The following is a 27,919-nucleotide window of genomic DNA, read 5'->3' as shown; positions in this document are numbered from 1 at the left end:
GGGTCTGCGCACTACAACTAATTTCACCATGCATGATTTTGCCAACATAGGGGTTGGTTGTTACATGTGACAACCAACCCCAAAGAGAATGTGACGACCAACCCCAACTTGGATTTTTTGCTAGCATCAAGGTTAAAAACCATCTAACAACTATTTAACTAGCTAATACAAATCTAAACTATAGCTTTCCCCTCACACTTTGTAAGGGTAACACTTGTTTTGTTATAACCCACCGTTTAAAAGCCAAGAAGAAAAATACTGAGGAGCTGAATATTTACAATTTGACATGAAAAACACAAAAAGTCCTCTCACCTCAAGTTCAGCTGTCTTACTCCAGAGAAGACTATGTAGGTGAGCTCTGGTCCTAATTCTGGAAATGTCCATAACCCAATTTGAGAGACAGTGCCTTCTGGTGGCGAAATATAACGAGTGTGCCAACCAACCCGTGTGACAACCAACCCCATTCTCCCCTACTAGGTTTGACTGATGAAAGTCTCGCACCAAAACTTTTCTTAAACCTTTTTTTTTGTGCAAGTGAGACATTTTGTAGGAGTTTGCATTTTTTGATTTGAACATTAAATCTAGAGTAAAGGCACAGTAAAGGTCACTGTAAAATGGAAACATTTAAAACTTAGAAGTCAAAGCTGCTTTAGAAACTGTGATTCTGATATTGCATGTCAGGGCATTTACCTTTGGCCTGTCGCCATCTCTTGTCACTTTTGAGAAAAACAAAAACATTCAAACAGCAATGACATTTTCATTAAAAGTTCAAGTGCATCAGACCGTTTGAAGCCGTTGGACCAGCAGAGGAAGCTCTAAAATCAGGCGGCTGATGCATTGACCCATCAGTAAGGTTGGAAAATAAAACAATGGATTCAGAAAATAGCAAACAAGCAAGCAAATCCTTGCTGATTGGAGATTTTTCTTTTTCTTTTAATCCACACCATAAACGGCAAAATCCCAAACAAAAATGGGGCTGTTGGCAACTCCGTAAAAACAGCTACCTTACTAACAAATTTGAGGAGTCGCCTGCTAACTTGCTCTTAAATGGGCTCAGGCCCAGAGAATTGTTGGCATTTTACTATCATCTTTATATATTGTTTCCTCTTTGTATGTGGATGCAGTGATAAACTGTGTTCCTAGGCAAAGGTTTTTGGAGGTGTTTTTGAGCCCATGCAGTGATTCCCACTACAGAGTCATGTCTGTTTTTAATGTGGTACTGCCTGTCTCTTTTGTACAGAGATTTCTCCAGATTACCTGAATGTTTTTATGATATTATGTACTGTTGACAAAATGATAAAAACCCTAAATTCTTGACAGTTTTATGCAGAGGAACATTTTCTCATAGAGTGGTGAACCTCTTCCCATCTTTACTTCTGAGAGACTCAGGATGCCCTTTTTATACTCTGTCATGTTACTAACCTGTTGCAAGTAAGCAAAATTTAATTGGAGTGTTATTCCAGGCGTGTTTTTAGCATTACATCATTTTCTTTTATTGTCCCTGTCCCAACTTTTAAATTATACGCCCCAACACTGGTGTGTTGCTGGCATCAAATTTAAAATGAGCATTTACTTTTAACAGCTCTGTGTGATTGTAAGCATGTGAGGAAAGCATATTGTAATTTGGTAATACGGTGCATGAAACGATAAGTTGGTAATATACAGTAGCCCCAGAATACAAATAGAATTAAAGATTTATATAGAAGTTCAATCAAAATGAAAGAGGGTTTCAAATGGTCTACATTTACTGTTAGGTTGATGTGTAAAGTTGTAACTCTTGACTAAATAATTGAAAATCAGTCAATAGTTTTTTCATATATCGTTGAGGTTTGGAACCACAAAACACAACTGTTGAATCCAGTTTATCTGACCAGGTTTTTTTTTTTATCTCTTTAAACTGTTTTTAATCAGTTTCTGTGGCTCTACTAACACACATTTGCTGGTGGAAGATAAACCCTTGAACAGGATCCTCAGGTCCGTCCTCATGTTGGTATGAATCACTCACAGTGGTTAAATATGAGTCACTGGCTCTCTTTTGAAGTTGTGTTTTTGTGTTGGAAAGAAAGAAGTGGGGCGGACTTTGTTGGGTTTATATTTAAACAACTTATTCACGTGATCTCTGACTTCCTGTACAAGCATCTGTGATCTGTGATCATGCATGCATCATTACATTTCATTTGAGCATCACACTCGTCTATCATTGATTTTTTTTTTTATTGGACGTATAACTTTTTATGGTCAGTTTTTCATCTTTACCACATCTGATGCACCGAAAACAAGGCAGTGTAAAAAAAAAAATTAAATTCCAAAGCTTCCAAAGCTTAAACAATACCAAAGGCTCATGAAATAATAGTGTTCCCCTCCTTAATAGCCCGTTTCTTTTACTTATTTCCTGGAAAGCACAATCACCACCCAGCTTCACCAGATGGATTACAGATACCATGTATTTCCTTAAACTTGAAAAAATAAAATATACCTTAAATGGTTCTTTACACAATTTTAGTGAGACATGGACCCCCTTTTTAAAATATTATGACAGCCTGCAAGTCCCTCTAAATAAGAAATGAACAATAGCAGAGTAGAAGAAAAGGATTTTTTTAAATGTATTTATTTTCTCTTCCTTTTCCAATTTCTTGATTACTATTTTTTTTGTGTGTGTGTTTACTTATTTATTATTGTTATTTATATTTTTTACTAATGAATTATCTTATTTCCCCTTTTGCTTACTTACATATTATGTCAAATCTGGGATGTGGGGTTGAAGGGAGGGCTGGGGTGGGAAGGGTGGGATAGGGTGGGGCATGGAAGGGGAATAGCAACCTTAAATACTGCAGCAGCTGTTTTATGTTTTGGGTTTTTTTGTATGTGTTTACCAGCAATTTATGCTGCAAGAAAAAAATATCATGATTAAATCTATGGAAAACTCAATAAAAAAAAGTTAAAGAAAAATAAACAATACCAAAGATGCAAAAATTCAAGCAATGAAACTGTATATGCAATGAAATCCCTTTTAAAATCCAATTTTTATTCCTGCCCTTTCAATGTAAAATACACTCCACAGATCAAATCTTTGGCATCTATACACAAACTGTGGCCTATATGTAAATTAGAATCAGAACAATGTCCCTGTCATTATCTCTCCGAGATGCATGCATAGTTATAAAAGTAAACTCTCAAATACACAGACAAGGTGCTGTTGTTACAAAAATACGTTTTCTAAAATGGTTGATATTTATAGAACATTTGATACTGTTTTTAATACCAAAACTTAAAGAATTTAAAGACTTCATGTTCAACTGAAATGTTCTCAAATCTTGATTATGAAAATCCAATACTGATATATATATATAAAAAAAGAACTCATCTTTTTCTAGTTCCTTAAATATAAAACAACAACAAGCAGAGCTGTTAACAACCAGAGCCAGGTCATCCTAGAGCCGGGAGCGTCACTGCTGGTGTCCTGGCAATCTTTGGCATTGTTATCTGGCTTTAAGTTCTTGGGATTTCCCTCAAAGTGGACTGGCAGGCACTGATTGCTCAGCAGCTCACAGGCCAGGATCAGATGTTTGATTTCCTCTGTGATGCTCTTGATGCCACACGTTCCCGGCACGCTCCTCACAGTGACAAAACTGAAAGATTCCTTGCTGATGCAAAGGTTCTCCCTCAACCTTTTCCCACCTTTATTGGTGCACACATTCTTCACCTTTTCCAGGTCCCTTGGATGGAGGAAGGACTGAGTGGGTCTGTCACAGCCCCCGTTGTTTTTGATGTACTTCTCCCACTCGTTCTGGTCCATAGTCACAGGAGTGCCGTCGCGAATGTGGCGTCTGAGGAACGTATCAAAGCCGTTGTTCCAACGTGACAGCTGGCAGGGAGCGTCATTCTTAGCAAATGTTTGATGAGCCAGCATGAGGCAGACAGACAGAGTGAGGGAAGCCCTGAGAGCAGCCATTACCCAGCAGTCCTTGAAAGAAACAAAGTCACAGCAGTGTGAAGAAGCATTACACCTAAAGCCCTTTTTCAGTTGTATAATATTAGAAACATAACACATAGCGATGTAATTACTATGTCTTCAAGTGGAGCGTCAAACCAAACCACAGCTGTCTGTGTTGTTTCTTTAAGCACCATGAAAGCAGCAGAGGAAGTAGAAAACAGCTGCCTGATGAAAGAACTTCCCTACCTGTTTTTGACAGCAAAGAGGATGAGTGAGTGAGAAGTGACTCTAAATCTCCAGATGTGAGGTCTTTTTTTCTTTTCTTCTTCAGTTGTGTTTCCACATTTCACTTCCTGAGAGTGTGAGCGGGAGTGGCCTAAACTGTGTTTCTGTGTATTACTCAGATCTGTCCACACGGCTGTGCTTTAGAGCAGCAGCCATGAGGGTGTGATCCAGTTACAGCTAAAAATACCTCTTAAAGCTAGGGTTGGTAGTCTCGGTAAACCAGCATGAATTTGAATGTAGCTTTTCCTCATGACTCCGTCTAACCCAACCCAATTTTTTTTAATTGCTTAAACACGATTTTGAAAACAGGGCCCATTTTGTCAAAACATAACACACAATTCACACAACTACACACACAAGTAGCAGAACACCTCAGATCCTTTTCAAAATAAAAAACTCTTTTAAAAACTATACACTAATTTAAAAAAACCATATTTTGTTACCACATGTAACACACACGTTTCATATGACTTCCTTCTGTTTGAGCCAGTTACACTGCTTCTGCTAACCTATAACACTTTTAGTAATTCTACTTCTCAGTGATAAGAGTTCTGTAAGTGAAGTACACAGAGAAAGTGCAAATATACAATAAATTCACCAAACACTACACAAGACAAATGCTGCAGACTGATTAACATTTCATTTATTTCTCTCTAAATACTCAAATCAGTCAACATGTCAACATGGAGAATCACAACAAAACATGTCACAGTTTTCATGCTACTACAGTAGTGTGCATAACACTGTGAGCTCAGCAAATATCAGACAAACATAAATTACAGTATCCAGCACAGGTTACAATTACAGTAAAAAAAAAAAAAAGAATCTGGAAAAAACTTAAAATACAGTTCAGAAAATACTAGACATTATCTCTTCGCCTAGCTGTATCTGGCCAGAAAAATTTCATCAACATCATAGGCGATATTATCATTGGCAAGACAACGTGGGAAGAACTGTCTTGAAATTCAAATGTCTGTCTTCAAATCCGTCCTTGCACAGCTGCGGCGTCAATTTGGTGATAGCCTCCTCCATGGCCTGAATGAGGGGTACCTGAACCTGGGGCCGGAGATCGTAAACCCTCCCTCGCCATGAAGTGAAAAACTCTTCGATTGGGTTTAGAAATGGAGAGTATGGTGGAAGGTATAGCACTGTAAAACGTGGATGGTGTTGAAACCACTTCTGGACCAGAGCAGAGCGGTGGAATGACACATTGTCCCAGACGACAACGTATTGCTTCTGGTGCACTTGGTTTACTGCTGTGACGATGTGTTGCAATCGGTCCAAAAAATGTGAGAATTAATTTTAATTTTAACTGACAGATAATCCAGTCAGGATTCTGGGGCAATTCATAGGCTGTGTTTGATGTCTCCACAGTCTTTATATTAAATTTAATTAGATTTTGTCTGAATTAGGTTAATTTATTTTGTCTGTGCTAGGGATGCACTGATGCGATCCTGGTTTCGGATATCAGCTAGATCGGACTCAAAAAGCTAGATCGGATATCGGTGACAATGGGCCGATATATAGTGCCGATCCATACGGCAGATCTATTCATCTCAGTTCTATGCTTTTCTGTGTTTACAACAGCCATGTGCGTCTCCTACGTCATCAGTGTCTTTATAAAATGTGCTGCTGATTAACATTGTCACAATATCAGACAAGGAGAAGGGAAACAGTAAGGGCAAAGCTGGGCAGAGTAATAATGTATTCAATGATTTTAATCCCAGCCACAAGTACACTGTACTTCTGTGGGAAACACTCTATGGAAACACTGCGTTTAAATATTTTTTATTTTCTCATTTGAAGCAGTTTTTTTATACAGAATATGTAATTCTTCTTATCCACTGCTGAGGTTTACAGTTGAATTGTAATATCTGTTGGTTATGAAGATTAACTCACCAAACTGCTGGTACACATTTATAATCTCTTGAATAATGATACTGTGAGTTTAAAAATGTTCATTTTATTTTAGTTTACAACGTCAGAAAAGCCTGAAGTTGCCAAAACATGATTCTATCCTCACATTGAGGAATAGAGATTGTTAAATCAATACCAGGATCAGATCGGCTAGTATCGGTATCGGCAGATACCAAAGCCCAGGTATCGATATCGGTATCGCGACCTAAAAAGTGGGATCGGTGCATCACTAGTCTGTGCTTCATATCTTGACATCAAATGTAACTTTGTGAAACCTCTGATGTCTAGGAACAATGAAGGCCATGGCTATAAATATATGGGACTAATAGGTGAAAAATATAAACATAATAATAATAATAATAATAATAATAATTTTATTTGTAGAGCACCTTTCAAAACCAGGTTACAAAGTGCTTTACATGGGCAGCAAGATAAAACAGGCAGATCATAAAAACACACAAGTCAAGATAAAGAAATAAAACATATTTTAAAAGACATAAAATTCCCCTGAAATAACTCCAACGGAATAAAATTATTTTCAAATATATTTCTTAAGACGGTTAAAATAAAATAAAGTCAAATAAAATTCAGATAAAATCCGGGAAGGCTCTGATATAAAAGTATGTTTTAAGAAGGGATTTAAAAGAGCTTACTAACTCAGCAGACCTGATCTCCTCGGTAATCATGTGTTTACTTAAACATGCTTGAAAAGGCAATTTACTGGGTTGTGTATAATTACATTCATGAGACAAAGTCAACTGGAATGTTTCCTAAACTTTCAAACACAATGCCCATCTCAAACAGATTTATAGGTTAAAACTTAAAAGTTTATTAAAGAAAATGTTTCTAACTTTAAAAGGTGTAGGTCGGGCGCCCATGTGGAGGGTGGCCTTGGTTTGAGTCCAGCCTGCGGCCTCTCTCCCAGTTTCCTGCACTGTCCACTGTCCTCTCCTCTATAAAGTACAGGTGTAAAAGCCCCCCCCCCCCCCCCCCCCCCCCCCCCCTCAAAAAAAAAACATGTAGGTTTTGGTTGTGTGGTTCTCTTGCTTGTTTAATTCTTTAGTGTTTGTTATTAATTTGGTGTTTAAAGGAAGGGATATATATCTTTTTGTCGCATGACTTATAGTAAAACATGAATCAAGAACATGTCACATCCATAAAAACAAACTGCCCACTGTGGAATATTCCTCACAAAAGAGATAATTCAAATTCATTCAAGTATTTTATTGAGGTGCCCACTTTGACAAGTTATATACAGCAAAAAAAAATCTATCAGATAAACATGATATTTGAAATGAAGAATCACTTTTCAAGTAGAATAAACACATTTACATAAATATGACTTCATTTACAACATGACATGCCAAACTGGCTCTAGAGCTGTAATTTCCAGTTTATACATTACACATAATAAATCCCCTAAGGCAGTCATTGGTCACGCCTCCAGTGTGTTTTAATTACAGAATTGTACAATTTGTGTCAGTGCTCTAAAACTGGTGCAAAACAACATAATATTTTTTACATTGGATATGAAATCATAGGTAAACATTTCATAAGTCTATGAGATTTCATACAGTGCAGTGTGCTTGTGTTTCAAGGCAGGAATAAGATAGAACAGTCGACCAGGTGAAACAAAGAAAAACATATTCAACAGAGCATTTACATCAACCTCTCATGACTCCCAAGCAAACATATGACTCAGAACCAACAAACCAACATACTTAAACCAAGTGCGTCTGTGCGAACAGAAAGAAAGATGCTTCCAAGAATGCAAACATCTTTGAATTCAGGTTGAAAAAACAAAAGGAGATATCTGTTTCAGGCAGTGGGAGTATTCCTCCTGTGTCCACTTTACTTCACATTCTATGAATGTTTTTTTTCCTTGTGTAACTTAAAAGTGAGAACTTGTCTATTTCCCCCCCAACTGGTGTATCATTGATAAAAAGTGTTTGCGAGTGTCTCGACAAGAGCAGCTGAGTTTCACGGTGCTGTCATCTTAAGGGTCTGTTTGAAGGGACAGTGACGGCTCTTCTTTCTTTTCCCCTGCAGCTGTCGAGTTCAGAGCCGTGTCTTGTTTTATTTCTTTCGCTTTCTCGGGCTCCTTTATCCTGAAATGCGAAAGAAAAGAGTAAGTGCTACCCAGTCGTCCCATGTAGATAGTGCAGGTTAGCTGTCAGGTGTAGTTTGTTACGGTGTCCAGCAGAGGTCCTCATTTGTTAAAGAATACATAGAAAGCTGTGGAAGTTAAGGGTTGAACCAAATGATGGATGGTTCATGATGATGATGATGTATGTTAATTAATAAAGGTGATAAATACATCTGATGAAGTAATGAAGATAAATACAAAGAAGAACTGTGGAAACAGCCTGCCTCAAGTGAATATTAGTGTGAACTGTTTCGATAACTGGTTGACAACACTACAGGATTAAAGGATTATTTCAGTCATTGCTGAGTGGTGTAGAAGAATTCTTTAAACACAGCTAACTGTGAGGGATTTACCTTTAGTCCGTAAAGTGCATACAGGACATATATAGCAGTACTTTCTTCACAGTCAGTGGAATGTCTTTAAGCTCTACTTCTCTAAGGGGAGGATCAGTCGCTATGAATGAATGAGTGGTTAATGTAAAGAGAAGTGATCAAGTAAAGGTTTTAAGGTCAAAGGTGATCATTTTGAACAGTAACCTTGGCATGGGAGCGGGCCGGTTATTGTGTAGGACATCCCAGCTAGAGGTAGAGCTGTCGCAGATCAGGAGACAAAATCACATGACCAAAAAAAAGAGATTGAACATTTCGCAAAAAGAGGGTTTGCAAAAATTTAAAGCACTCGTGCCTTTAAAGTCAAGGGTTCCCAAAGGCTCCTGGAGGCTCCTTGAGGAGGCTTCAGGAGACACATTTTCACTGTAATCTTCATTCAACATTGGACAGTAAGAACAACACTACAGGGGTCTGATTTTTTACATATCCAGCACTGAAATTATGTTTTTGTCTTCAATATTCAAGGCTCTAAGTTACAACTCCATGTCTTGAGTTTCACATGCTTTTGGAACTTTGGGAACTCATGATCAAAGCAGCAGGTTGAATCACTCAGGGAAAATTAAAACACACTTTTATTAAGTTAATCAAACAGAGAAAATAAGAGAGTTAGGTAAAAGCCTTGTTATGGCAGCAGAGGTGAGAGTATCAGATTATCCTAAAGGCTGATCTTAGACGTTGCTCAAATGTCAATGGGGAAATCTCACAAAGAGGATTATATGTATGCCGACATTTCTACAAGAGCCTAATCAACCCTAAATCCAACGCACTATGCAATTAGAGTTTTTTGCCTGACTTAGTTTGCCTACGTATGCGTACATTTGTCTAGTAAGTCATGTGATTACCTTTCATTGCACACTAAACATAAGCTTGAGCATAACAGACTTTGTCAGTTCTCCTGTGGATATGCAGACACTGTTTCTGTAGTCCCCCAAAAAAAAGCTACTTTTTTCATACATATTGACTAAAATATATGCGCTTGCTAACCTAAAGCATTCAGCAACATTTAGGGCCTGTGTCCATTGACTGAGTATTTTGTGCTAGTAGCTCCTATCTTCTCTGCAAATCCAGTGAAGTTCAGCATTTTCAGCGCTCAGCGTCATAAGTGCAAAAGCATCCTCAGGACTCAGGGTTTTTTTTGTCAAAGGATGACAGCACCCTCATTTGAAAGTAGCTAAACTTTTGGAACATCGTTGTGCTGGATGGTGTAGACAGTGTGTTTGGTAATTTGGTGTCTCACTGTCGTCCTTCTTTTAGGAACCTTGGGATCATCTTTGACAGTAAGCTCAGATTTGATAAACAGATCAGCTCCGTTGTTAAGACGAGCTTCTTCCAGCTCCGACTTCTTGGCAAGGTAAAGGCCTATCTTCCTTCTCATGAGTTTGAGAAGGTTATCCATATGTTTATCACGTCTCGGCTGGACTATTGTAATTCTTTGTATGTTGGTATTGATCAGTCGTCTCTTCGTCGCCTACAGCAGGTTCAGAATGCTGCTGCACGCCTGCAGACTGGGAAGAGACGACGTGATCACATAACGCCTGTACTGGCTTCTCTTCACTGGTCAGTTTCAGGATCCAGTTTAAGACTTTGTTGTTGTTTTTTAAAAGCTTACATGGGCTGGCACCACCTTATCTGTGTGAGTGTCTGCACCTACATGCTCCAGCCAGAGGACTCAGGTCAACGCACCAGGTGGTTTTAGATGTTCCGAGAACGAGGCTCAAAACTCGAGGTGACCGAGCCTTTGCAGTGGCTGCTCCCACACTGTGGAACAGTCTGCCTCCTGATATAAGGCATGCTCAGACACTTGAGCATTTTAAATCTCTACTTAAAACGCACCTCTTTGCACTGCCTTTTAATACCTATTGAGCGAGACATCCTACATTTTTTTTGTTTTTATTTATTGTGTCTTTTTTCTTGTTATCTATTGTGTTTTTAATATCTGTTCTTTTTAATTACTATTTGTTTTTATTGATTGTGTTTTTTAAGCGTGTACAGCACTTTGGCAACTGCGGTTGTTTTTTAAATGTGCTATATAAATAAAGTTGACTTGGTCAATGCCACTTTTCCACTACTGATCAATTAAAATGAGGAAGGGCGGGACTTCTGATATCAACTTTCTGATCAATGATTTGAAGAGGAAACTAACCAAACTCGTGGTTAACACTTTCAATGATACAATATCCTGGTCTAGAACTGCTGCTAATGCTATAACACCATTTTTGTCATACAAAGCATTTAAAGTAGACTTAACGTTTCTGCTAAGGGAAGGGAAAGTGCTGCAGGACAACTTTTCTAGCAACAGTAGACACTGGTGTGAAATGCCCTGAGATAGAGGTCGTGGGTGCCGCCAGTGCAAAAAACCCTGTTAAAGGACACAGGCCCTTGCCATGCTTAAGCTGATTAGACTTTAATTTCTCTCTGTTTTTTACTTCAATGTAAAATGTCCCTGCATGATTTTGACTACATAGGGCTCTTCTTCAGTTTTATTTCAACATAAAATAAGATGATACTTCTACCTAGATGATACTGCTCTATTGTATGAGCAGTCCTTTGATTAACATAGTATTAATCTAAGATCAGCACTCAGGGATATGCGGCAAAAAATAACAAGTCATAAATAAAAACAGCTCTGCCAGCTGTAGTTGTGTATCCTTGTCAGTTATGTTATCAGGTAAACCACCTGTTTACCGCGACTGTTTCGTTGTGGAGGATGGTAAAAAATCTGCCAAGATATGGAAGATAGAGTGAGAGTGAGAGTTTCTACAGATCGTCCAGTTGAACCAGAATAGCAGCAGACCGGTGGCCAGAGTCTGCACCAGCCAACAGAAACAGAGCAGAAAACAGGCTGCTGATATGACCGGACTTCTTACCGTATCGTCTTCACGATGAAACGTACGATCACTGCCAGACCTACGCAGCCACACATCACTCCTATTACTATAGCTGTGACTTCACCTGCAGCAGAAAAAAACACTGAAGTGTCACAGACCAGGGAACACTTTCAAATATACAGTAAAAACACAGAACACCGTCCACATAGTTACAATAAGAAAATCATTGTCTTACCAGAAGAGAGCTCCCTCCCTGATTCTAGGACAAAGAGAAAAGATTGATCAGTTCATTAGAAGAACAACAGATGTTTGATCTTTCTTTCTTGTAGTTGATAGACACTGATTTGTTGCTTTATGTCAGCAGAATCTGCAGTTCAGCTGGTTGAAAATGTTATGTCAGGTCACCATTGCTGCCTCTGACAGCAGTGCTGATTTCACAGGCCTTCCAGTTCAGTCACTCACCACAAAAGGCACTTTACACAAATTCCCTCTCCTTTGTCTTTGTCTACCCCTCTGTCTCCCTCTATCACTCCTCTGTGTCTCCTCTTCCTCTCCCTCTTTTCTCAGTGAGACATGCGTGCTAACAATGGAGTCAGTGTTCAGTTTTTGCAAATCCTCCTCTCTAATCAGCCTGCAAACAAACACAGCTCCCCGTGTTGTCCCACCAGTTCCCCTTTTTTCCCCTGACTTTCTTTCTTTACTTCCAAAAGCGTTTTACCTCAGGCAAAGTTATGGCTAATCCTTATTTTTTACGCATTCCTCTTTTTGCACTCTGCATGGGTTTCACTAATTGCTAGTTCGGTCTGCATGGTCACCCTCTGGCTTGTTGTGGTTTGCATTGTGAGCAGCAAGCTGGCATTACAATCCAACAGTGAAAAGGAACAGTCAGGGTCAAATACAGGTGGTCACTGCAGTGACCTTTAAAATAATTTGAAATATGGACTATCATGAGCACAGATATTACTCTTATCAGGTAATATTTGAAAAGGCATCATGATGATGAATTCTCTCTTTGTGTATTCTCAGTCCGTCTTACCTGCAGAGAAGGAGGCAAAGACGACCCTGTGGTTGAGCGGCTGTGTTGCTCTGTAGTTGTCCTGCAGCAGCATCCTGTCCGGCTCTTCAGATTTACTCGAGTAAAGTAACGTCTCCATCCTCAGCAGCTGCCGGGGACAGGGAAGGAGGAGAGGGTTGGATAACATTGTTAGGTTAGAATGCACCAAGCTCAAAACAGAAAGTAGACAAGTTGACTTGCATACAGCAGCAGCAGTGAATAACTTACAGACTGTCAGTAAAATGAAGCATCAAAGTTTAACAGGAGCTTCACTTTTACTGGTTCAAATAAGTAAAAACTGACCTAGGTCACTTATACTTTATACTTATTTAATACAATCCTTTAAAAGAAAAAAAATCAAGTTGAGGTCTTTGTAAGATAAATTCTGCCACACTAAAGATACAAAGGATTTCATCCATTATCAATCTAAAATTTCTAAGGATTGGAAAGATAACCAAATATTAATTGAGGCCACAATACTAAAAAGATTTGGCTAAAGTAAAAATGTGAAATTAAGAAAGACTGCATCACAACATTGATCTGATGAATTCTTTCACAGCTACTAACTTGCACTTAATACCATCTTTCAGTTTGAATTTTACCCAAACTGCAAGATGATGCATCTTTAGTTTTTGACCTCCGAGGTTGATGTGTAATTTATCAAAGTTAAAAGTAGACATTGGAGAAAAAAAACAATGCCAACAGTGGAAGGGCGTCAGGAAAAGAGTTTTAGTGTTCCACTTTAGTGCTTACACATTTTTGTTTATTAAGATAAGATAATCCTGTATTCGTCCCACAACGGGGAAATTTAAGTGTTTCAGCAGCAAAGTAGACATTGCAAAACAGTATAAAGCAAACAAGAGCCTATAAAATATCAATTATTAAAAAGTTATTAGCAATTTAAATTAAAGAAGTGAAAATAAGCATATCTTACGACATATATACACAATGTATATACACAACTAAATAAGTAAATTTACAAATATTTCTAAAACCAATGACGCAGTGAAAATGTGCACAGACTTGTAGCCTAGGTATAAAACAATGTACATAGAAAGACGTATTGCACATGTATGAAGAGAAGAATGAACTGGATTGGGGAAATATTGCACTTGAGTCCGTTTCAATGATGTAATTGTTATTGGTTATAGAGTCTGACCACTGCAGAAAGAAAATAAATAAAAAAAGCTTTGTTGAAGTAAAGTAATGACGACAGAGAACAATTCAAACTATGTAATTAAAGTGTATATATTGTAATAACTAATATAGTTTAACAATTTAGAATAGGAACCAAAAGGGGATCATTTATGCGACCTATATCAAGCATTTGTAGGTTGAAATGGATTAAAAATGTAATGGCTGTACTTAAAGTCTGTTTCTGTAATGTCACTGCTTTGGGTTATAAAACACAAGATTGAAAATAACAACACATCACCAGCTTGTTTTGGACCAGTACTTAGTATAAGTATATGTGACCTTGGTGGAATGTTTACATAGGCTCTAGACAATGAAGCATCTTGGATCAGTTTGTTACAGAAGAATTGAAATGTACTCTACAGGTAGAGGGAATACTGAGTTGAAGCATGTAGGGTCTTCTGTAACAGTGTCAGCGTCTCAGTCTTACCTGTGCCTTTGAGATTTGAACTCTTTCATGGAACACGGACCAGATGACGCTCTGGTAGCACGGGGGTGTTGTTAGGGAGCCATTGTAGCGATAGTAGCGTCCCAGATCACTCGGGAGTAGAGACTTGATGTCAAAAGCTGGGATGTAAGCCTTCTGGTCTGCCAGGAAGTGTATAGAGGGGAAAAAAGGGTATAAGTGGTCAAAGATATAATTCAGCTAAATTTTAATTCAGGCACTGGCGAGAAAAAAAAAAAAGACAACTGCAAACTTTTTTTTGGGTGCCATTTTTGATCTTTATTTGCCAGTGTCTGAAAGGCCCATAGTGATGTTTTACTTTTCATGTAAGGGTTAATTTTTTAAATTTTTAATATAATCTTTAATGTAATCATTCAAAAATGGCTTTTCTAGTTTAGCTCAGTGGTTTCATTGTGCACCCCATATACAGAGGCTACCGTCTTCAAGTGAACAGTCCAGCTTCAAATCCTTCAAATCTGTCCCTCTGCTGCATGTCATCCCCCACAATCTCTCCCCAGTTTTCAACTTTATCTACTGTCCCATCATCTGATTGAAGCCCCAAAAATAATCTTGAAAAATAAATAAGGATGAAATACAAGGAAGGTATCTTGTCATTTATTTGAAGACGAGTTACCTGCGTGTCTGATGCGGCTCAAATAGTTGAGGACGTTGTTAAACGCCGGGTTGGTCTCCTCACCTGTCTGGGAAAACAACCCTCAGGCTAACAAGTTTATGACACAGCAACAGTTCTTCTACTAAGTCTTTACTTAAGTTGTGTTTTGCTGTAGTTTGTTTGCATTGTTTTATTACCACAATGAGAATTCCTAACACAGCTAGGCCGTCTCTCTTCGTCATGGCTGTGGACATGTTGGGGTAGAGCTCGGAGTTGTAGTGAACCACGTGGAGCTGGGGAGAGAAAGGAAGAGTGTTACAGCCTGAAAGGACTAAAGAGAGATTGAAAGCTGCGTGCATACCCAGATTTCTCTCTAAGAGTAAGACAGTAGACATTACAGGGATGAGGAGACTGATGTGAATGAAAAAGAGCTTAATTGTCACATTATGTAATGAGACCACTCATGCATGTCTAAGGTTATTTTTCCTCTCTTATTTGTCTCTGTTTATTTTTGCTGTCATTTCATCAACTCTGCATGAAGATTGTCCCTTTCAGTGTTCTCTGTCTGCTCACCCTTGAAGAAAAGGTGTGTTGGCCAGCCTGCACACAGACAGATGGATTGGAGGTGCAGCACTGAGACGTGCCTCTCTTCTACATCATTGTTCAGTCAAGCTTTATGTCTTCCTCTCTGAGTGTTTTCTCTGCCTACTCTCAATGAACTATCTACTGTTTACAGCCTAACTATATACCAAACCAGAACAAGAGCCAAGCATTACTCAGCCAGGACACATTTCTATTTATAGACGGAAAGAGACTCAAGCTGCCTTAAATCCTGTAACCTCAGGTGTGCAGATATATTAATAATGTGTTAGTTCAGAGGTGACAGGTTTAATTTACTAATTCTATTAGTCTGAATCCTACACATATTTATACGACTCCCTTCATGACAAAGGAAATCAGTTCATTGTCACATCTGAGCTGCTGTGACTTGAACAGGTCATGCATTTGCTTCAGAAAAATTACAGTAATTGTGAAGTAAGTTACTACAACTCAAACAGCTTCATATCTGGCTTTTATTTATAGCTGGTTTACTGCTGCAGCTCAAGGTGCCAAAAATATTAAGCTACATGTTTCATGATAACTATATTACACTTGGACAGTTGAAGCTTTTAATGAACACGACTCAGGGAGAAATTATCAGTGCTTTTTCTGTGGCCTGTTTTATAGCTATGAAACTATCCATTAGTTATACAAGGGGAGATGTTTTTACTGTATCAAATATTGTGTTTAGTTTAGCTTCCTGACAGATTTACTTCTCATGATTGTAAACTTGTATGTCTATACAGTAGAAACTCCCCCAAAGAGAGCATTTTTCCACCCTGTGTGGAAGTGTGTCCTGCAGAAGTGTATTCATAGACTGCATATATCTGCAGTGTAATCCGTTGTACATCTGTGCTTAAGTCATCTCTTCATTACTTGTTCCTCAAACAGCCTGGAAGCTGATTATGTAGAAACAAAGCTGGCATCGTAAAACCTCGCCTTTCTTATTGTGCTCGTTCCTTGATAACTGATCAACACAGAACAAAAACGTGATTCCATATTTTAACAACAGCCCACCCTAATTTCTCCTACACAAACAACCCTTTATACACGTGGTATTATTTTTATTTTTCATTTTCTTCCCCACAAGAGTGAACAGATCTCAGATTTATGCGGTTACTCCGGGGCACACTCACCGGTTCATTTCGGTTAAGACAAGATCAGTTGTGATTCTGTGTCCGGCTGGACAGTAAGACTCTACAAGTTACAGACTTCAGAGCAGTGACGGGGGCAGATTATTTATAATAATCCCTCCTAATCTAAATAAATAATAAGACCCAACACTATTTACTATGTACGTTAAGTTACATAAGTACACAGAGAGAGAGTAGATCAGACATAACTGGTTGCATATAAAATGTAAATGTTCAAAGTGTTTGCTGTGTGTTTTTTGATTGTTACTGTTCTGGTTTTTGTTTTAAACTCTGTAAAGCACTTTGAATTGCTCTTTGTATGAATGGTGCTTTACAAATAAACTTGCCTTGCCTTTCATGCAATTTATCGCCCTCTTGATCTTGACTCAGTTTTTTTATCCTTGTGTTATTTTGTACAGTGATGGGGTTTTACAGATGACTATGAGCTTCGTTTTAACATACCTCTGCATCTGCACTCTGTCCATTGATAGTGTGTTCACTGCCCCCGTGGCTCGGCCCGCCGCTGCCCCAGTGGAGGTGTAATTGCACTGCTGTGAAGAACCACGGAAGCCCGCCGATACCCATCCACTCTGGCAGGTCAATCACAGCTGAGGGAATACACAGAGGAAAAATAACCCCACAAGCAATACTACATAAGGACAGAGACAGGTAAAATATGATTCAAGATGTAACTAATCTCCTGTATTATTCAGCAGGAGTGAAAAGTTTGTTGCCAGGTTACACCTGATGATGGTTCAGTAAAGACAGATTGACCATAAACCTGGAACACATTTATACTAGGAGCCTGAAATCCACCGACCACCATAGTTACCTGTGTGTCCGTTATTGTACAGAGTGAAAGGACTGTTTCCGTGCTGGTCGTAGCCCAAGGGGGTCAACGGGATCAAACTGGGGTCATATTTAGTCTGTGTGGTTACCACGTCGACAGGGGACTGAGAGGTGCCTCCACAGTCCAGGAAATACTCTGACCACTCAGTTTGACCTACCATGCCTTTGACAAGAGGAAAGACAAAAACAGCGATGTCACAAAATCACACAGCTCACTGGTTCACAGTCATCCAGGAAAAAAAGACTCCATTGATCAGAGAGTAATTATAGAAGACAATTAATCCCTCATGTTGTCTTCAGTTCACAGCTTCATGGAGGTCCGCTTCATACAATTTGAATTATAACTTGTATAGAAAACGGTCTAATTATATAACCTCTCATTTTAACAACACATTATGTTTGAATCATTTAAATGATCAAGTTGGGATAATGCTCTTTATGCTGCTGACGATACAGGATGAATCCAAATTAATTTCCCTTAACCTGAATTAAAGACAGGGTAACTATCAGATTTTATAACATTTTTTCTGATTAAAGAAAAAAGAAGATTTCACTATCTTCTGAAACCTGAACCTAAAGTTGATATTTTCTTGAAAACATTCAGCCAACAGTGCATCTTGTGTTCATCATTGATAAATAGTTGTCTCTTTCCAATATTCTGTCTAAATAAGATTGCAATACGTTTTAACAGCAGCTGAAATCGGTTGTTATATTGAATGAATTCTGCTTGAATGAAATCTGCTGATCGTCATCATTAAAACAAATGCTAATCAAGCTCAGATGAAGATAAGATGCACGACACACTGACATGGCTACCTTCAAAATCAAGGGATAGAGACAATCATTATACGGCTAATTTACTGCTAACAATCACACAATAGTCAATAAAGAGCGTCACTTCACTCTACTTTAACTGAGGTACATTTACAGAAATCAATAAGCCTTCAGGTTGACACAGCTTACAGTGAATATTCTTATATTCCATTATAATTAATTAAAATTATTGCAAATGTAACAAAGTCAATTAATAAAAAAAGATTTTAAAACTTGACATTGACCTGAAATAATACAAATATTTCCTGTTTAAATGAGTGTAATAAGATGATTTATTTATTGCTTTTCTCTTCATGTTTCATCACCTTCCAATAAATAAACACAGTGACTTATTTACAGATAATTCCTTTAAAATGTGCAAAAATGCAATTATTGTCTCCTCTGCAAAGATTCTACAGATTTATTTAACTGAATAATGATTATAGATTTTTTTTTTACAACACGTGCAAACATTGAATAACTATTTTTAAGTGTTTTGATGGTGTTAATGTTGAAATAAGCTTTAATGGTTCTCAAAAATCTCAAAAGTGTCCTGAAAAGCTAAGGAATGACCTTTAAAGTGCCTTTTTTTTCCTTACTGTCAAATTCAGCCTCCCACCGTATTCAATCTGAATTAATTAGAAGCTAAAAATATCATGACAACCTTAGGAAAATATACTCGTACGTACTCAAAAATGCAGAAAGACACAAAATATAGATTATGACTGAAAATGCTAATAGATAGATATCATGATCATGACACAGACTGCATATAGCAGGTCATACTAATGTATAATATAAGCGTACATTGTAGACATACTGTATAAGTACAGTAAAATATTTCTATATTTCTAAATTCTTAATTCAGTGTTTGAACAACAGTTTGTGCCAAAAATAGGATTTTTTTTCAAACAGAGAGATAAATATTGACAAAGAAAGTGAGTGAGAGGAGTGTAAATGAGGCCTAGGTCCTGAGAGTAAAAAGAAATGTCACCCCACATTGCATGATAAAGGAAAGAGAGAAAAAAGAGTCTGAAGGAAAAAGAATGAGTAAAAGAATCTGAATTTCAATTGCAAAGGAGAGGAATGCTTTAGAAAACGGCACACCGCTGACAGAAATGTATCAGCAGTGTGCAAAAAAAAAAAGGATGCACGAACATAACGCTATTTCAGGTTTCACAAATGTTAGTGGCGAATATGTTAGATAATTCAGTCATGGAAAATGGTGGAGTGATCAAACCCCACGATGAATAGAAGTACTGTACCACATTAGTAAGAACTTTAGAGATGTAAACAACACATACCACACCTCCTCTCCTGCTGCTTGCAACCCCCACCTCTAATCTGTTCTCTGCCCGACCCCTTCCTACCCTCCACAGCAAAGCCCCGCACCAAGACACGACTTCAAAAGTGAGTCCTGTGGCCCCGCCATCGGTCGTCATGGAGGTCTCCATGGTAACCGGAGGCCGAAAATCCTGACCCACTGCGCCTGCTCTACCTCAACCCTAGCATGCCACCCCTGCCCCACAAGTAACAAAGAAACCCACACACACATGTACACGTATGCAGATTCGCTCAACCAGGGCATGATGAGGCAATGATGGAACGTGAGACCGACTTTCCCTCGATTACACTACGTAACTCTGGTTTGTGGAAAGAGGTGTCCCTGAAACTGAGCAATTCTGCTCTGTCATGTGTGAATATGATGTTGAGCATATTAAAAGAGCCTTTCTACTTCAACTAACAAGCTCAAAACCGACACATCGTGCAATTATATGTCACACAACATGCCCAGAACACACGCTCACACTCACTTGAGCACTGTGCAAACTGTGGATGAATCTCTGAAACTCTCATTAAAAACACTCTGGACTCTGTGTACATTGATTGCATGTCAAAGAGTACTCAACATTTTTCTGTGCCATACACTTGCCCCCATATCTATACAATTAAAGCTCCTGTGAGGAAACTTAGGTTTTTGGTGCCCCCTGTGGACAAAGCAGTACCTCTTGTCTCTCTGCTGATTTGTTCTGTGGATGTAAATTCATATTTCTAACCAACAATCCCACCCTGCTTTTTTTGAACAGTCAAATGTATCACTCAGTTAGAATCAGGACAATGTAAAGAAAAAAAGGCTGCTCAGTTTATCACTTAATCAGACACCTACCTCATAGCAGCTGTTTCCATATTAAAAAAATAGCCATGTTAGAATTCTCCATCTTCGTGTTTACGTTCTTGTTTGCTAAGATAACTTATAAAGAGGCCTCAATGCTGATTTCAGTCTGTTTCAGAACCAGCTACAACTCCTCACAGGTGCTGTAATGCCTGAATAGCCTATGGATTGATACACGTGTCACACAAAGATGCCTCTCACACTCAGAGATTGAAGCATTGTGCAAACTGAATAGCTCTGAGTGACTTTTATTTTGGAAATTCTGGATCAAAATACACAAGTTAGATCTTTCTGAAAGCAAGACTTGATCACTCAGAATATTGGCTAGTAGTCTTAAAGTACAGTAATTGTTTAGTCACAGCACACTTGCCTCTATATCTATTGTAATGATACCTAAACAGTCCATGTATGGCTACCAGTTAGCTCCAGGCACAGCCTGTACACTTCACTGTATGTTCTCTATATTGGTGTTGCACTCCTGAATACATGCAGAGAGTAGTGGTCTGTGTGCCCCATTCATTCCCACAATGTCATTGTTCACAGCATAGTTCAGCCAGTGTGCATCCACAACACAATAAACACATAGGTTATTGTGTGCGGCAACAATAAGAGCACAATTTGGTATGCTTTTGCTTCGTCCCGTCCCATCTCCCTCTCTCCATCCGACACCCTCTTCCTCGTGCACCTGCCTCCCTCCTCCGCCTGCCTTGCTCTGTCTGCCCTTTTTTTCTTGCTTTCTTCCTCCTCTATCTCCCTCCACCCCTTCATCATCTCTGTGTGAGTGCTGTGCTCACGCCAGCTTGTTGAGCTGTAACTAATACAGACAGAGAGGGAAGAAGGGAAAACAGAGGGAGAAGAAATGAAGGGGGAGGGGGGGCAAAAATCCTAGAAAACTTACACAAGCTTTACAGTCCAGATAAATGTTGAATATATGCACTGGAGTTAGAAAGTTTCAACTATTTTCAAAATATGAACAGACAAAAACTCCAATTGTTGATGGATTTAACATTAAACTCTGTAATTCATACTAGCAAACGCCATTCAAACAAACTCCACACTTTCCACCACATTATTACTAAACTGACTTTTGATTTAATGTCCAGTCATCACACTCCCATTCATATAGCCCCAGATAATCCATTATATCCGAGATAGCACCTGCTCTGATGCTGTCTTTTTCTGTCACTGTCCTCACTTTGAACAGCTCTTGAATGAGATTCACTCAACAAATAACTTGAACTTACCTTTGTAGGTCCAAGTAATATCCTCTGAAAAGTAATACAAGAAAAAAGTCTTAGTTTGACCAAATTAGATTTGAGTCCACACAGCTCAAATCAATGAACCAGTAAGAAGCATTCCAGTGTGGTTGAATATTATTGCTAGATCTACTTATATATGTAGTGTTTTCACTGCTTCCTTTCTTCAGCTACTGCTGTTTCTAAACCCTCTTAAGTATAATCTAACAAGTTTTCAATAGTTTTGTCCTCATACACTATTTCACTACTACTTCACAGCTACAACTCTCACTGACAAACCCAAAACAATCACACTAATATAAAAACATAACAAAGCTCACATAATGCATATTTTTATGTAAATCAGCCTTACCAGCAGCATGTGCAGCTGTCCACTGGAAACACTGAAGCATTAGAAGGATAAAAAGACCCAAAGAGTCCATGTTAGCCCTCCTTGCCCATACACAGAAATGAATAATAATGGACGGAGTGATGAGGAGCAAGTGGGAGAGAGAAACAGGGAGGGAGAGAGAGGGAGAGGGAGAGGGAAGCATGCAGGGGTGGGGGTGGGGGGATGATGGGGTCCAGCGATCCCACCTGCTAAAGCTGTGTTGAACAGCCAGAGTGTGGATGTTACACGCTGCTGCACAGGTCTCTACGTAATACAGATGGAGAGAAAACATGCAAAGAAATGAGAGAAAGAGTGGGCAGAGGTGACAGGACAGGACCACTAGGACAGAAGAGAGAGTGAGAATTAATTCAGTGTTAGTTTCTGGAAAAGGCGGGTGACACAAGGGAGGGTGAGAATGCAGGGCTAAAAAGAGGGGGTTATACTGGGGTACAACAAATGTCCACTGGAGAAAATGAAAGTGAATAAAGGAGAGTGAGAATACGATTAAACAATAGATTCACATCCCTAAATCCAAGAGGAGGCCCGCCAAACTTTTAAAAAGCTTATACTCCACTGTTTTCAATATTTTCATCATCATTGATTACACTTCTCATGTGTATTACTCATTTAAAGACATCCCCTCAGATTATTTTGGATCTAAATCCTATTTAGAGACGTATAGATTTTAAAATAGAGAGACCTTTACATCGTATGCTGCTATTTGTTTTGTTAAAACAATTCTGTATGATAGATAGTTCTGTGGTACTTATTTTTAAGGATCCATGTAAGAACCATTAAAATCATTCCCTACCAGCTGTGTGGTCTTGCCCTGCTGGTTTGCAAACATTTGTGTACCAAAGAGACATTTCAAATTCAGATTTTTCATTGTCTCATGTGCAGGCTGGACCAATAAGATCACATTTACAAATGTCATTCTCAAATATGACATGAAGTCACCTCATATTATAACCCAAGCTCATATTTTGTCAATTATGTTCATTTTAAACCAGAAGCATACACAGGTGATTAGAGAAGCAAGGGTGATAAAATAAAAAAACAGGGCACCTTCTGTGTACCATGGGGCATGAGCACACAGAGAGTTAGGATTAACGACAACCGGCCTCTACTAGCACTTTGAAGACCATTTTCACTTTTCTGATCTCATCTTGGCATTTGTTAATCACAAGCTGTAGCCTGTCACAAATAAGGGCTGGTAAAAATGTTAGGTGGGCAACCTGGGCAGTAGGTAGCATGGTGGTTACAGATTTGTAATAGATTTCTAACTCCTGATACCCACAAAGTAGGGTTTGTTTAAACACATCAGGGCAGAAGTAACAAAAGTGGTTAGGGGTACTCCCCCAGAAAATGTTAAGCATCCAACACTTCATCCTCCAAATTCTGATTGGTATATATGCTGCAATTTGTGGAGGGAATTTAGTTATATAAAAGAAAAACAGAAAATTACTAAAAGGTAATTAACAAAATTTTAAAAATCCTACTTTTTGCATGAAGCTCACATTCTGTGAAGTGAGTAGTTTAGAGTAAATCAAGTGATAGGATTAATCGAAAACACTCAGAAAAAAAGAAAGAGGGTATTGAACAAAACTTACAAACCTTGCATGACTGAAAAATACATAACAAGGTTATAATAATAGGGCACCTTACCACATTTCATCCATGAAAGGGCATCTGGGAGGGCACTTTTGAACATTACACATTTCATCCACTGGAAAGGCAACCAAAGGGCTTTTTTTGTTTTATCCACCGGAAGGCTGTCTAAGAAGCATTTCTAAGGCTTTTTTTTTTAGACATGCGGGTATTGTTGGGGGAGGGGTCTCCTCATTGCCCCTCCTCTTACCACTGATTGACTGATCTTACAGTCATTATGTTGCTGTGTATGTTGATGCTTTTAATTTGTTTTCTCTTATGTCTCTATCTTTCATATGGAGTCTTTTGAACATAACACAAAAGACCACCAAGGTGTTCATTTTAATGGTTAGTGCTGGTAGTTTTCATGCTGCCTCACTGTCACACCTCCATGGCTGACCAGGACACGTGATGAGAGAGGAGTCATGCATGGCTGACAGTTCCTTCACTGAAACGCAGGGATTGGTCTGTCTGGTATGAATGCTCCAACTTTTGGCTTGAACTCCTTTTGAAGCACAAACTGAAGTCAGTCTGAGATGGACACTGTGGAATGTTTTTTGTAGTCTCAAAAAATACTTTAATTCAGGTTTCAAAACTGTACATTGCAGACTCACGTATCTCCATGTAAAAGATTACATAAACTGAACATAATGTACACATAGTATTAGCCCACATTTCTTGTTTTGAACACAGGGGGGAGCTCTCTCTCCACATGATACAGTTGGGCTGATTGGATACATGCAAGCAAAATCATAACTTGAATTGTATAATTTCTTCCTATAATATTGTATAACTGGGGTTACAGTCCTTGAACAGGTCTATTTGTTGTCAATACTGGAAAGACAGAGGTTATTTTCAAGGGAAATAGTGATTCAGAGCATCATATGTATCTTAAAACATTTGATGTAACACTCACGTGAGACCGCCTCTGCACTTGAACTGCAAACTGCCCACCCATTACATCACCAATTAAAGTTTGGGTGCACTGCTTAGTATTTTGTAACTCAATTATTACAATATCTGTTCAATTTGCATGTTGGGGCAGCTCTCAGAGGCAATCAAAGCAAGCTCTGAGGGTCTAGATTGCATCAGGTGTAGTCTAGGAGAATGTAAAAATGTCAATAGAAACTGGAAAGGTTACATCACTACTGCAAGGAGCTTAATATATGAGATACAATGAATATCATAATATTCTTCTACCCATGGCTTACAAATGACTTTTACTCTCCTTTATTTTATTGTTTTAACTCTGATAAATAATCATCTAAATGATGTATATAAGTTGAGTTGATTGGCCTCTGATGATTTAAGTTCTTTCATTTATTTCCTCAAAAATAAGAATCGATCTACTGTGACAATTTCTGAGTTTTTAGTTGAGTTTTCCTGACTTTTAATCAACATGAATAACATTTTCCTGTAAACACATTTACGATATGAGTCATCTAGCCTATATATAAAGGCTATTTTTCAAGTCAAAGTACAAGGCTACATTCGGGGCATACTGATGGGTGACCGTTCAGTCATTTTTATTCAGTGGTGATGACTAATTGTCACATGAGCTCAGATTTCGTGCACTAAAGCCGCTTTTATTTGTTCATCCCCTCTTCTTCAGTCTCTCTCCTCTCCATCTCTTCACACTGTTCTGGCTCGCTCAAACGTGAAACGCTTCAGCCAAATTATGCAACAGCAGTAGCCCAAGCCGCGCTCCCATTGGCTGCCCGGCGTTCCATTAAGGGGGAGTGGCTAAACAGTTTCCACGCGCCATTGGCCGCGGCTTCGCAGGGGGCGTATCAGCTGACTTCATTCACAAATCTAGCAGCGGAGTATCTCTCCGACATGTGAATATGACTCTGCTCATAGTGTTGAACACATGTCCCGGCTCCGCAAATGTGAGCGCTGCAGCAGCAGCCTCGGCAGATCATCGAGCTTCTCGACCGTTGAATAGACGCTAACGCTCATTGTGAATTATAGGCTGAGTATATGTTAATGTATAGGCTATTCGCTGTTATCTTTTAAGAATGTATGTGAGAGCAGCAGTTATGGGTGTGCTGATCCACCAGTAATAGCACGATCTAAAGTGTGACAGAAAGAAAGACTGATTAAACTGCTGAGCTTATTGTTCACAATGCACTAGGCCGCCTCAGATTAAAGTATGGGTTAAATTGACAAAACAATCATTTCGCTTTTTATTAGTTGCTTGTAATGTAATGAAAGATAAAAGGCATAAGTAGAAAATAACTGCTTCTCCTCCCCCTTGAGAAATACTTAAGCTTTACTGTCACAGTTATGTAAAATTCCTCTAGATGAGTGGTGGGTGAAGGAGGGTAAAGCCTGGTACACAGATGCAGTGCAGAGAAAACACAGCAGCAGTAATTGTTCCCCAGCTGTCCTGGTTTCCAGGTGAAACGTGAGATATGCTGCCTGGACTTTGCAACAGGAGTGGAAACTGTTTAAAGTTTAGTCTTTCTTTAGGCCTCTATTTTCCCTCAGGCAGGTCAAGTTTCTGTTATGGTGTCTCGCTCCCACCACACCTACTTGTGCATTTGGCCTTACAGGAACTCCTGCATGCTTTAACAATGATCAAACGTGCAGGGTGAACTTCTAGTATAAACTTCCACTACATTCCACTCTATACGACTATATATACATAAGCTCCCCTTATATCAGCTACATTGACTGTATGTCACTTAAGGACATAAGCCTAAGCAGTGAAATCATTCACACCACATTGTTATATTGTACTTCAGAAGCAACAACATGACCTGTAAATCCCAGATGTCCTTAACTTTGTCTGTACCTTAAATAACCCTACAGGGAAGGGTTCTTTTCTCCATACTAAGGACCAGTTCAAACACATCATCACTACATTTCCATAGATTTGAACCCATCACAGTAACTATTATTGAATTCTCAAACTTGTCAATACAAGGGATGGTAGTGTGAAGACGATGAGAAAAACACAGCTGGGGGAAGGGACACAGAGGGGGAAGGGAGATGGAGAGATGGAAATGATGGGGGTGGTCTTCAGTACCTATGAACTCAGAGTAGGTTCACTGGGTTCATGTGCTGCAGAGGAATGCTGTTGGGGGTTGTGAAGCTGTTTCTATTGACTTGGTCCTTGCAAGGTATACATACACAACCTCTCCCTTGGTTTACTATTTCAACAGGTCATCCGTTATTGTGTTTTGACCATGAAAGGTGGCGGTTTGCTCACCTGGTGTTGAGGTTACTAGGTAATTGTGCAAAGTTACAATACTCAAAGTCAAAGGTACTGTCAATCAAACGAGGACACAGCCTGTTGTGTGTGAGTTGAGGAGAGGGGTCAGTGGGTTTATGTGTATTCTGTATGTTTAGTGGGGGATGGGCAGCCCCCTCATCCCTTCACAGCAACATGCAAAGGGCTTAGAGGCAACCACCACTCCTCATGCTTTAACCAGGTATTTCACATCTAAAAATACCAGTTAAGCAAACATAATAACTGACCTTCAATTACAGACTTATAAGGAGAGAGGAAGAAACAATCCATATGATGAGTATGGGATAGATGATGATGTGTGTGTGTGTGTGTGTGTGTGTGTGTGTGTGTGTGTGTGTGGGCTTTGCATTGCTGTAAGCTATACACTGCATGTTTCAAGAGGGGGTTATTGAGTTCACTATGTAGTCACCTAAGAGAGGGTGAAGCTCTAACAGGACCATACATCACAGACCTGGACACTGACTTGCTGCATCATATTCTAAACTCACTAACTCATATTTAGTTGTATTTGTGATTGATTTATGACTATACAGCTACATAATATTAAAATAATTACATTTTTTAATAAAAACATATTATTTTCATTTCTTAGTTCACAGATTGTGTTTCTTTATATGTCTGTTTTGTTGTGCTACCTGAACAAGGACAAGACTTTTTGACAGGGAATGTTATGTTTTTGTCGCAGAATATTTGAGTTGCAGAGCAGGTTTGTCAGCCAATTGGAAAACTGACCAAACAAACAGGAAATCTACATAATTTGTTCTATATCTGAAATGAATATACAAAACTTACATTAAAAATGACCATTATACAAGCCAATGTACAGTATGTCAGGCAGAATTAAATACAAAGTAGGAATGAATACAAAAGTGAAAGTTAAATATAATAGATAAATGCTTTAAGTTGGAGTAATAGGTTGGCAGATGTCAAACAGATATTCCTGGCCAGCTCCTGATGAGTCTTTAAGCAGGTGTAGGTTTATGACATAAGCTGAAGTAAAGACAAGATTAAAAAGCT

At 38.8% G+C, this 27,919-nt stretch overlaps 2 protein-coding genes and 1 long non-coding RNA gene across 6 annotated transcripts in view; 1 reads left to right on the top strand and 2 right to left on the bottom strand.

Moving 5' to 3' along the window:
* LOC117823441 overlaps positions 1 to 20,087 on the top strand; it is a 50,027-nt gene extending 29,940 nt beyond the window's left edge. The window contains exons 2-5 of one of the 4 annotated variants that reach the window (XR_004633402.1): positions 9,926 to 10,022; positions 10,149 to 10,228; positions 17,030 to 17,207; positions 19,580 to 20,087. This is a non-coding gene — a long non-coding RNA (uncharacterized LOC117823441). Of the gene's footprint in view, positions 1 to 9,925; positions 10,023 to 10,145; positions 10,229 to 17,029; positions 17,208 to 19,579 lie in introns of all 4 variants that reach the window. The other 3 variants (XR_004633401.1, XR_004633403.1, XR_004633404.1) reach the window with 3 other exon arrangements.
* LOC117823438 lies at positions 3,005 to 4,349 on the bottom strand. Its single transcript, XM_034698641.1, has 2 exons — positions 4,181 to 4,349; positions 3,005 to 3,964 (listed from the first exon to the last, which is right to left on the bottom strand). The coding sequence occupies exon 2, from the start codon at positions 3,950 to 3,952 to the stop codon at positions 3,371 to 3,373; it is 582 nt and encodes a 193-aa protein (XP_034554532.1). The 5' UTR covers positions 3,953 to 3,964; positions 4,181 to 4,349; the 3' UTR covers positions 3,005 to 3,370.
* ca14 (carbonic anhydrase XIV) lies at positions 7,376 to 22,213 on the bottom strand. The gene is made up of 11 exons (XM_034698643.1): positions 21,982 to 22,213; positions 21,618 to 21,641; positions 17,371 to 17,550; positions 17,001 to 17,146; positions 15,003 to 15,098; positions 14,827 to 14,893; positions 14,178 to 14,335; positions 12,536 to 12,662; positions 11,735 to 11,758; positions 11,539 to 11,623; positions 7,376 to 8,244 (listed from the first exon to the last, which is right to left on the bottom strand). Exons 1-11 carry the CDS (start codon positions 22,160 to 22,162, stop codon positions 8,133 to 8,135), a joined length of 1,200 nt encoding a protein of 399 aa, XP_034554534.1. The 5' UTR covers positions 22,163 to 22,213; the 3' UTR covers positions 7,376 to 8,132.
* Between the last annotated feature and the right edge of the window lie 5,706 nt (positions 22,214 to 27,919).

The sequence above is a fragment of the Notolabrus celidotus genome, chromosome 12 (assembly GCF_009762535.1).
Source record: "Notolabrus celidotus isolate fNotCel1 chromosome 12, fNotCel1.pri, whole genome shotgun sequence".
Classification (NCBI taxonomy): domain Eukaryota; kingdom Metazoa; phylum Chordata; class Actinopteri; order Labriformes; family Labridae; genus Notolabrus; species Notolabrus celidotus.
Note: the sequence above shows the minus strand (reverse complement) of the source record. Positions and strands in the feature narration are given on the sequence as shown.

Bases quoted from the DNA above. Each gene is read 5' to 3' on its own strand.
- LOC117823438 (XM_034698641.1), bottom strand. From the start codon at position 3,952: ATGGCTGCTCTCAGGGCTTCCCTCACTCTGTCTGTCTGCCTCATGCTG.
- ca14 (XM_034698643.1), bottom strand. From the start codon at position 22,162: ATGCTTCCCTCTCCCTCTCCCTCTCTCTCCCTCCCTGTTTCTCTCTCC. The intron at 21,642-21,981 runs GTAAGGCTGATT...ATTACTTTTCAG, and splicing joins GACAGCTGCACATGCTGCTG to AGGATATTACTTGGACCTAC. The intron at 15,099-17,000 runs GTATGTTAAAAC...TTCTCTCCCCAG, and splicing joins GACAGAGTGCAGATGCAGAG to CTCCACGTGGTTCACTACAA.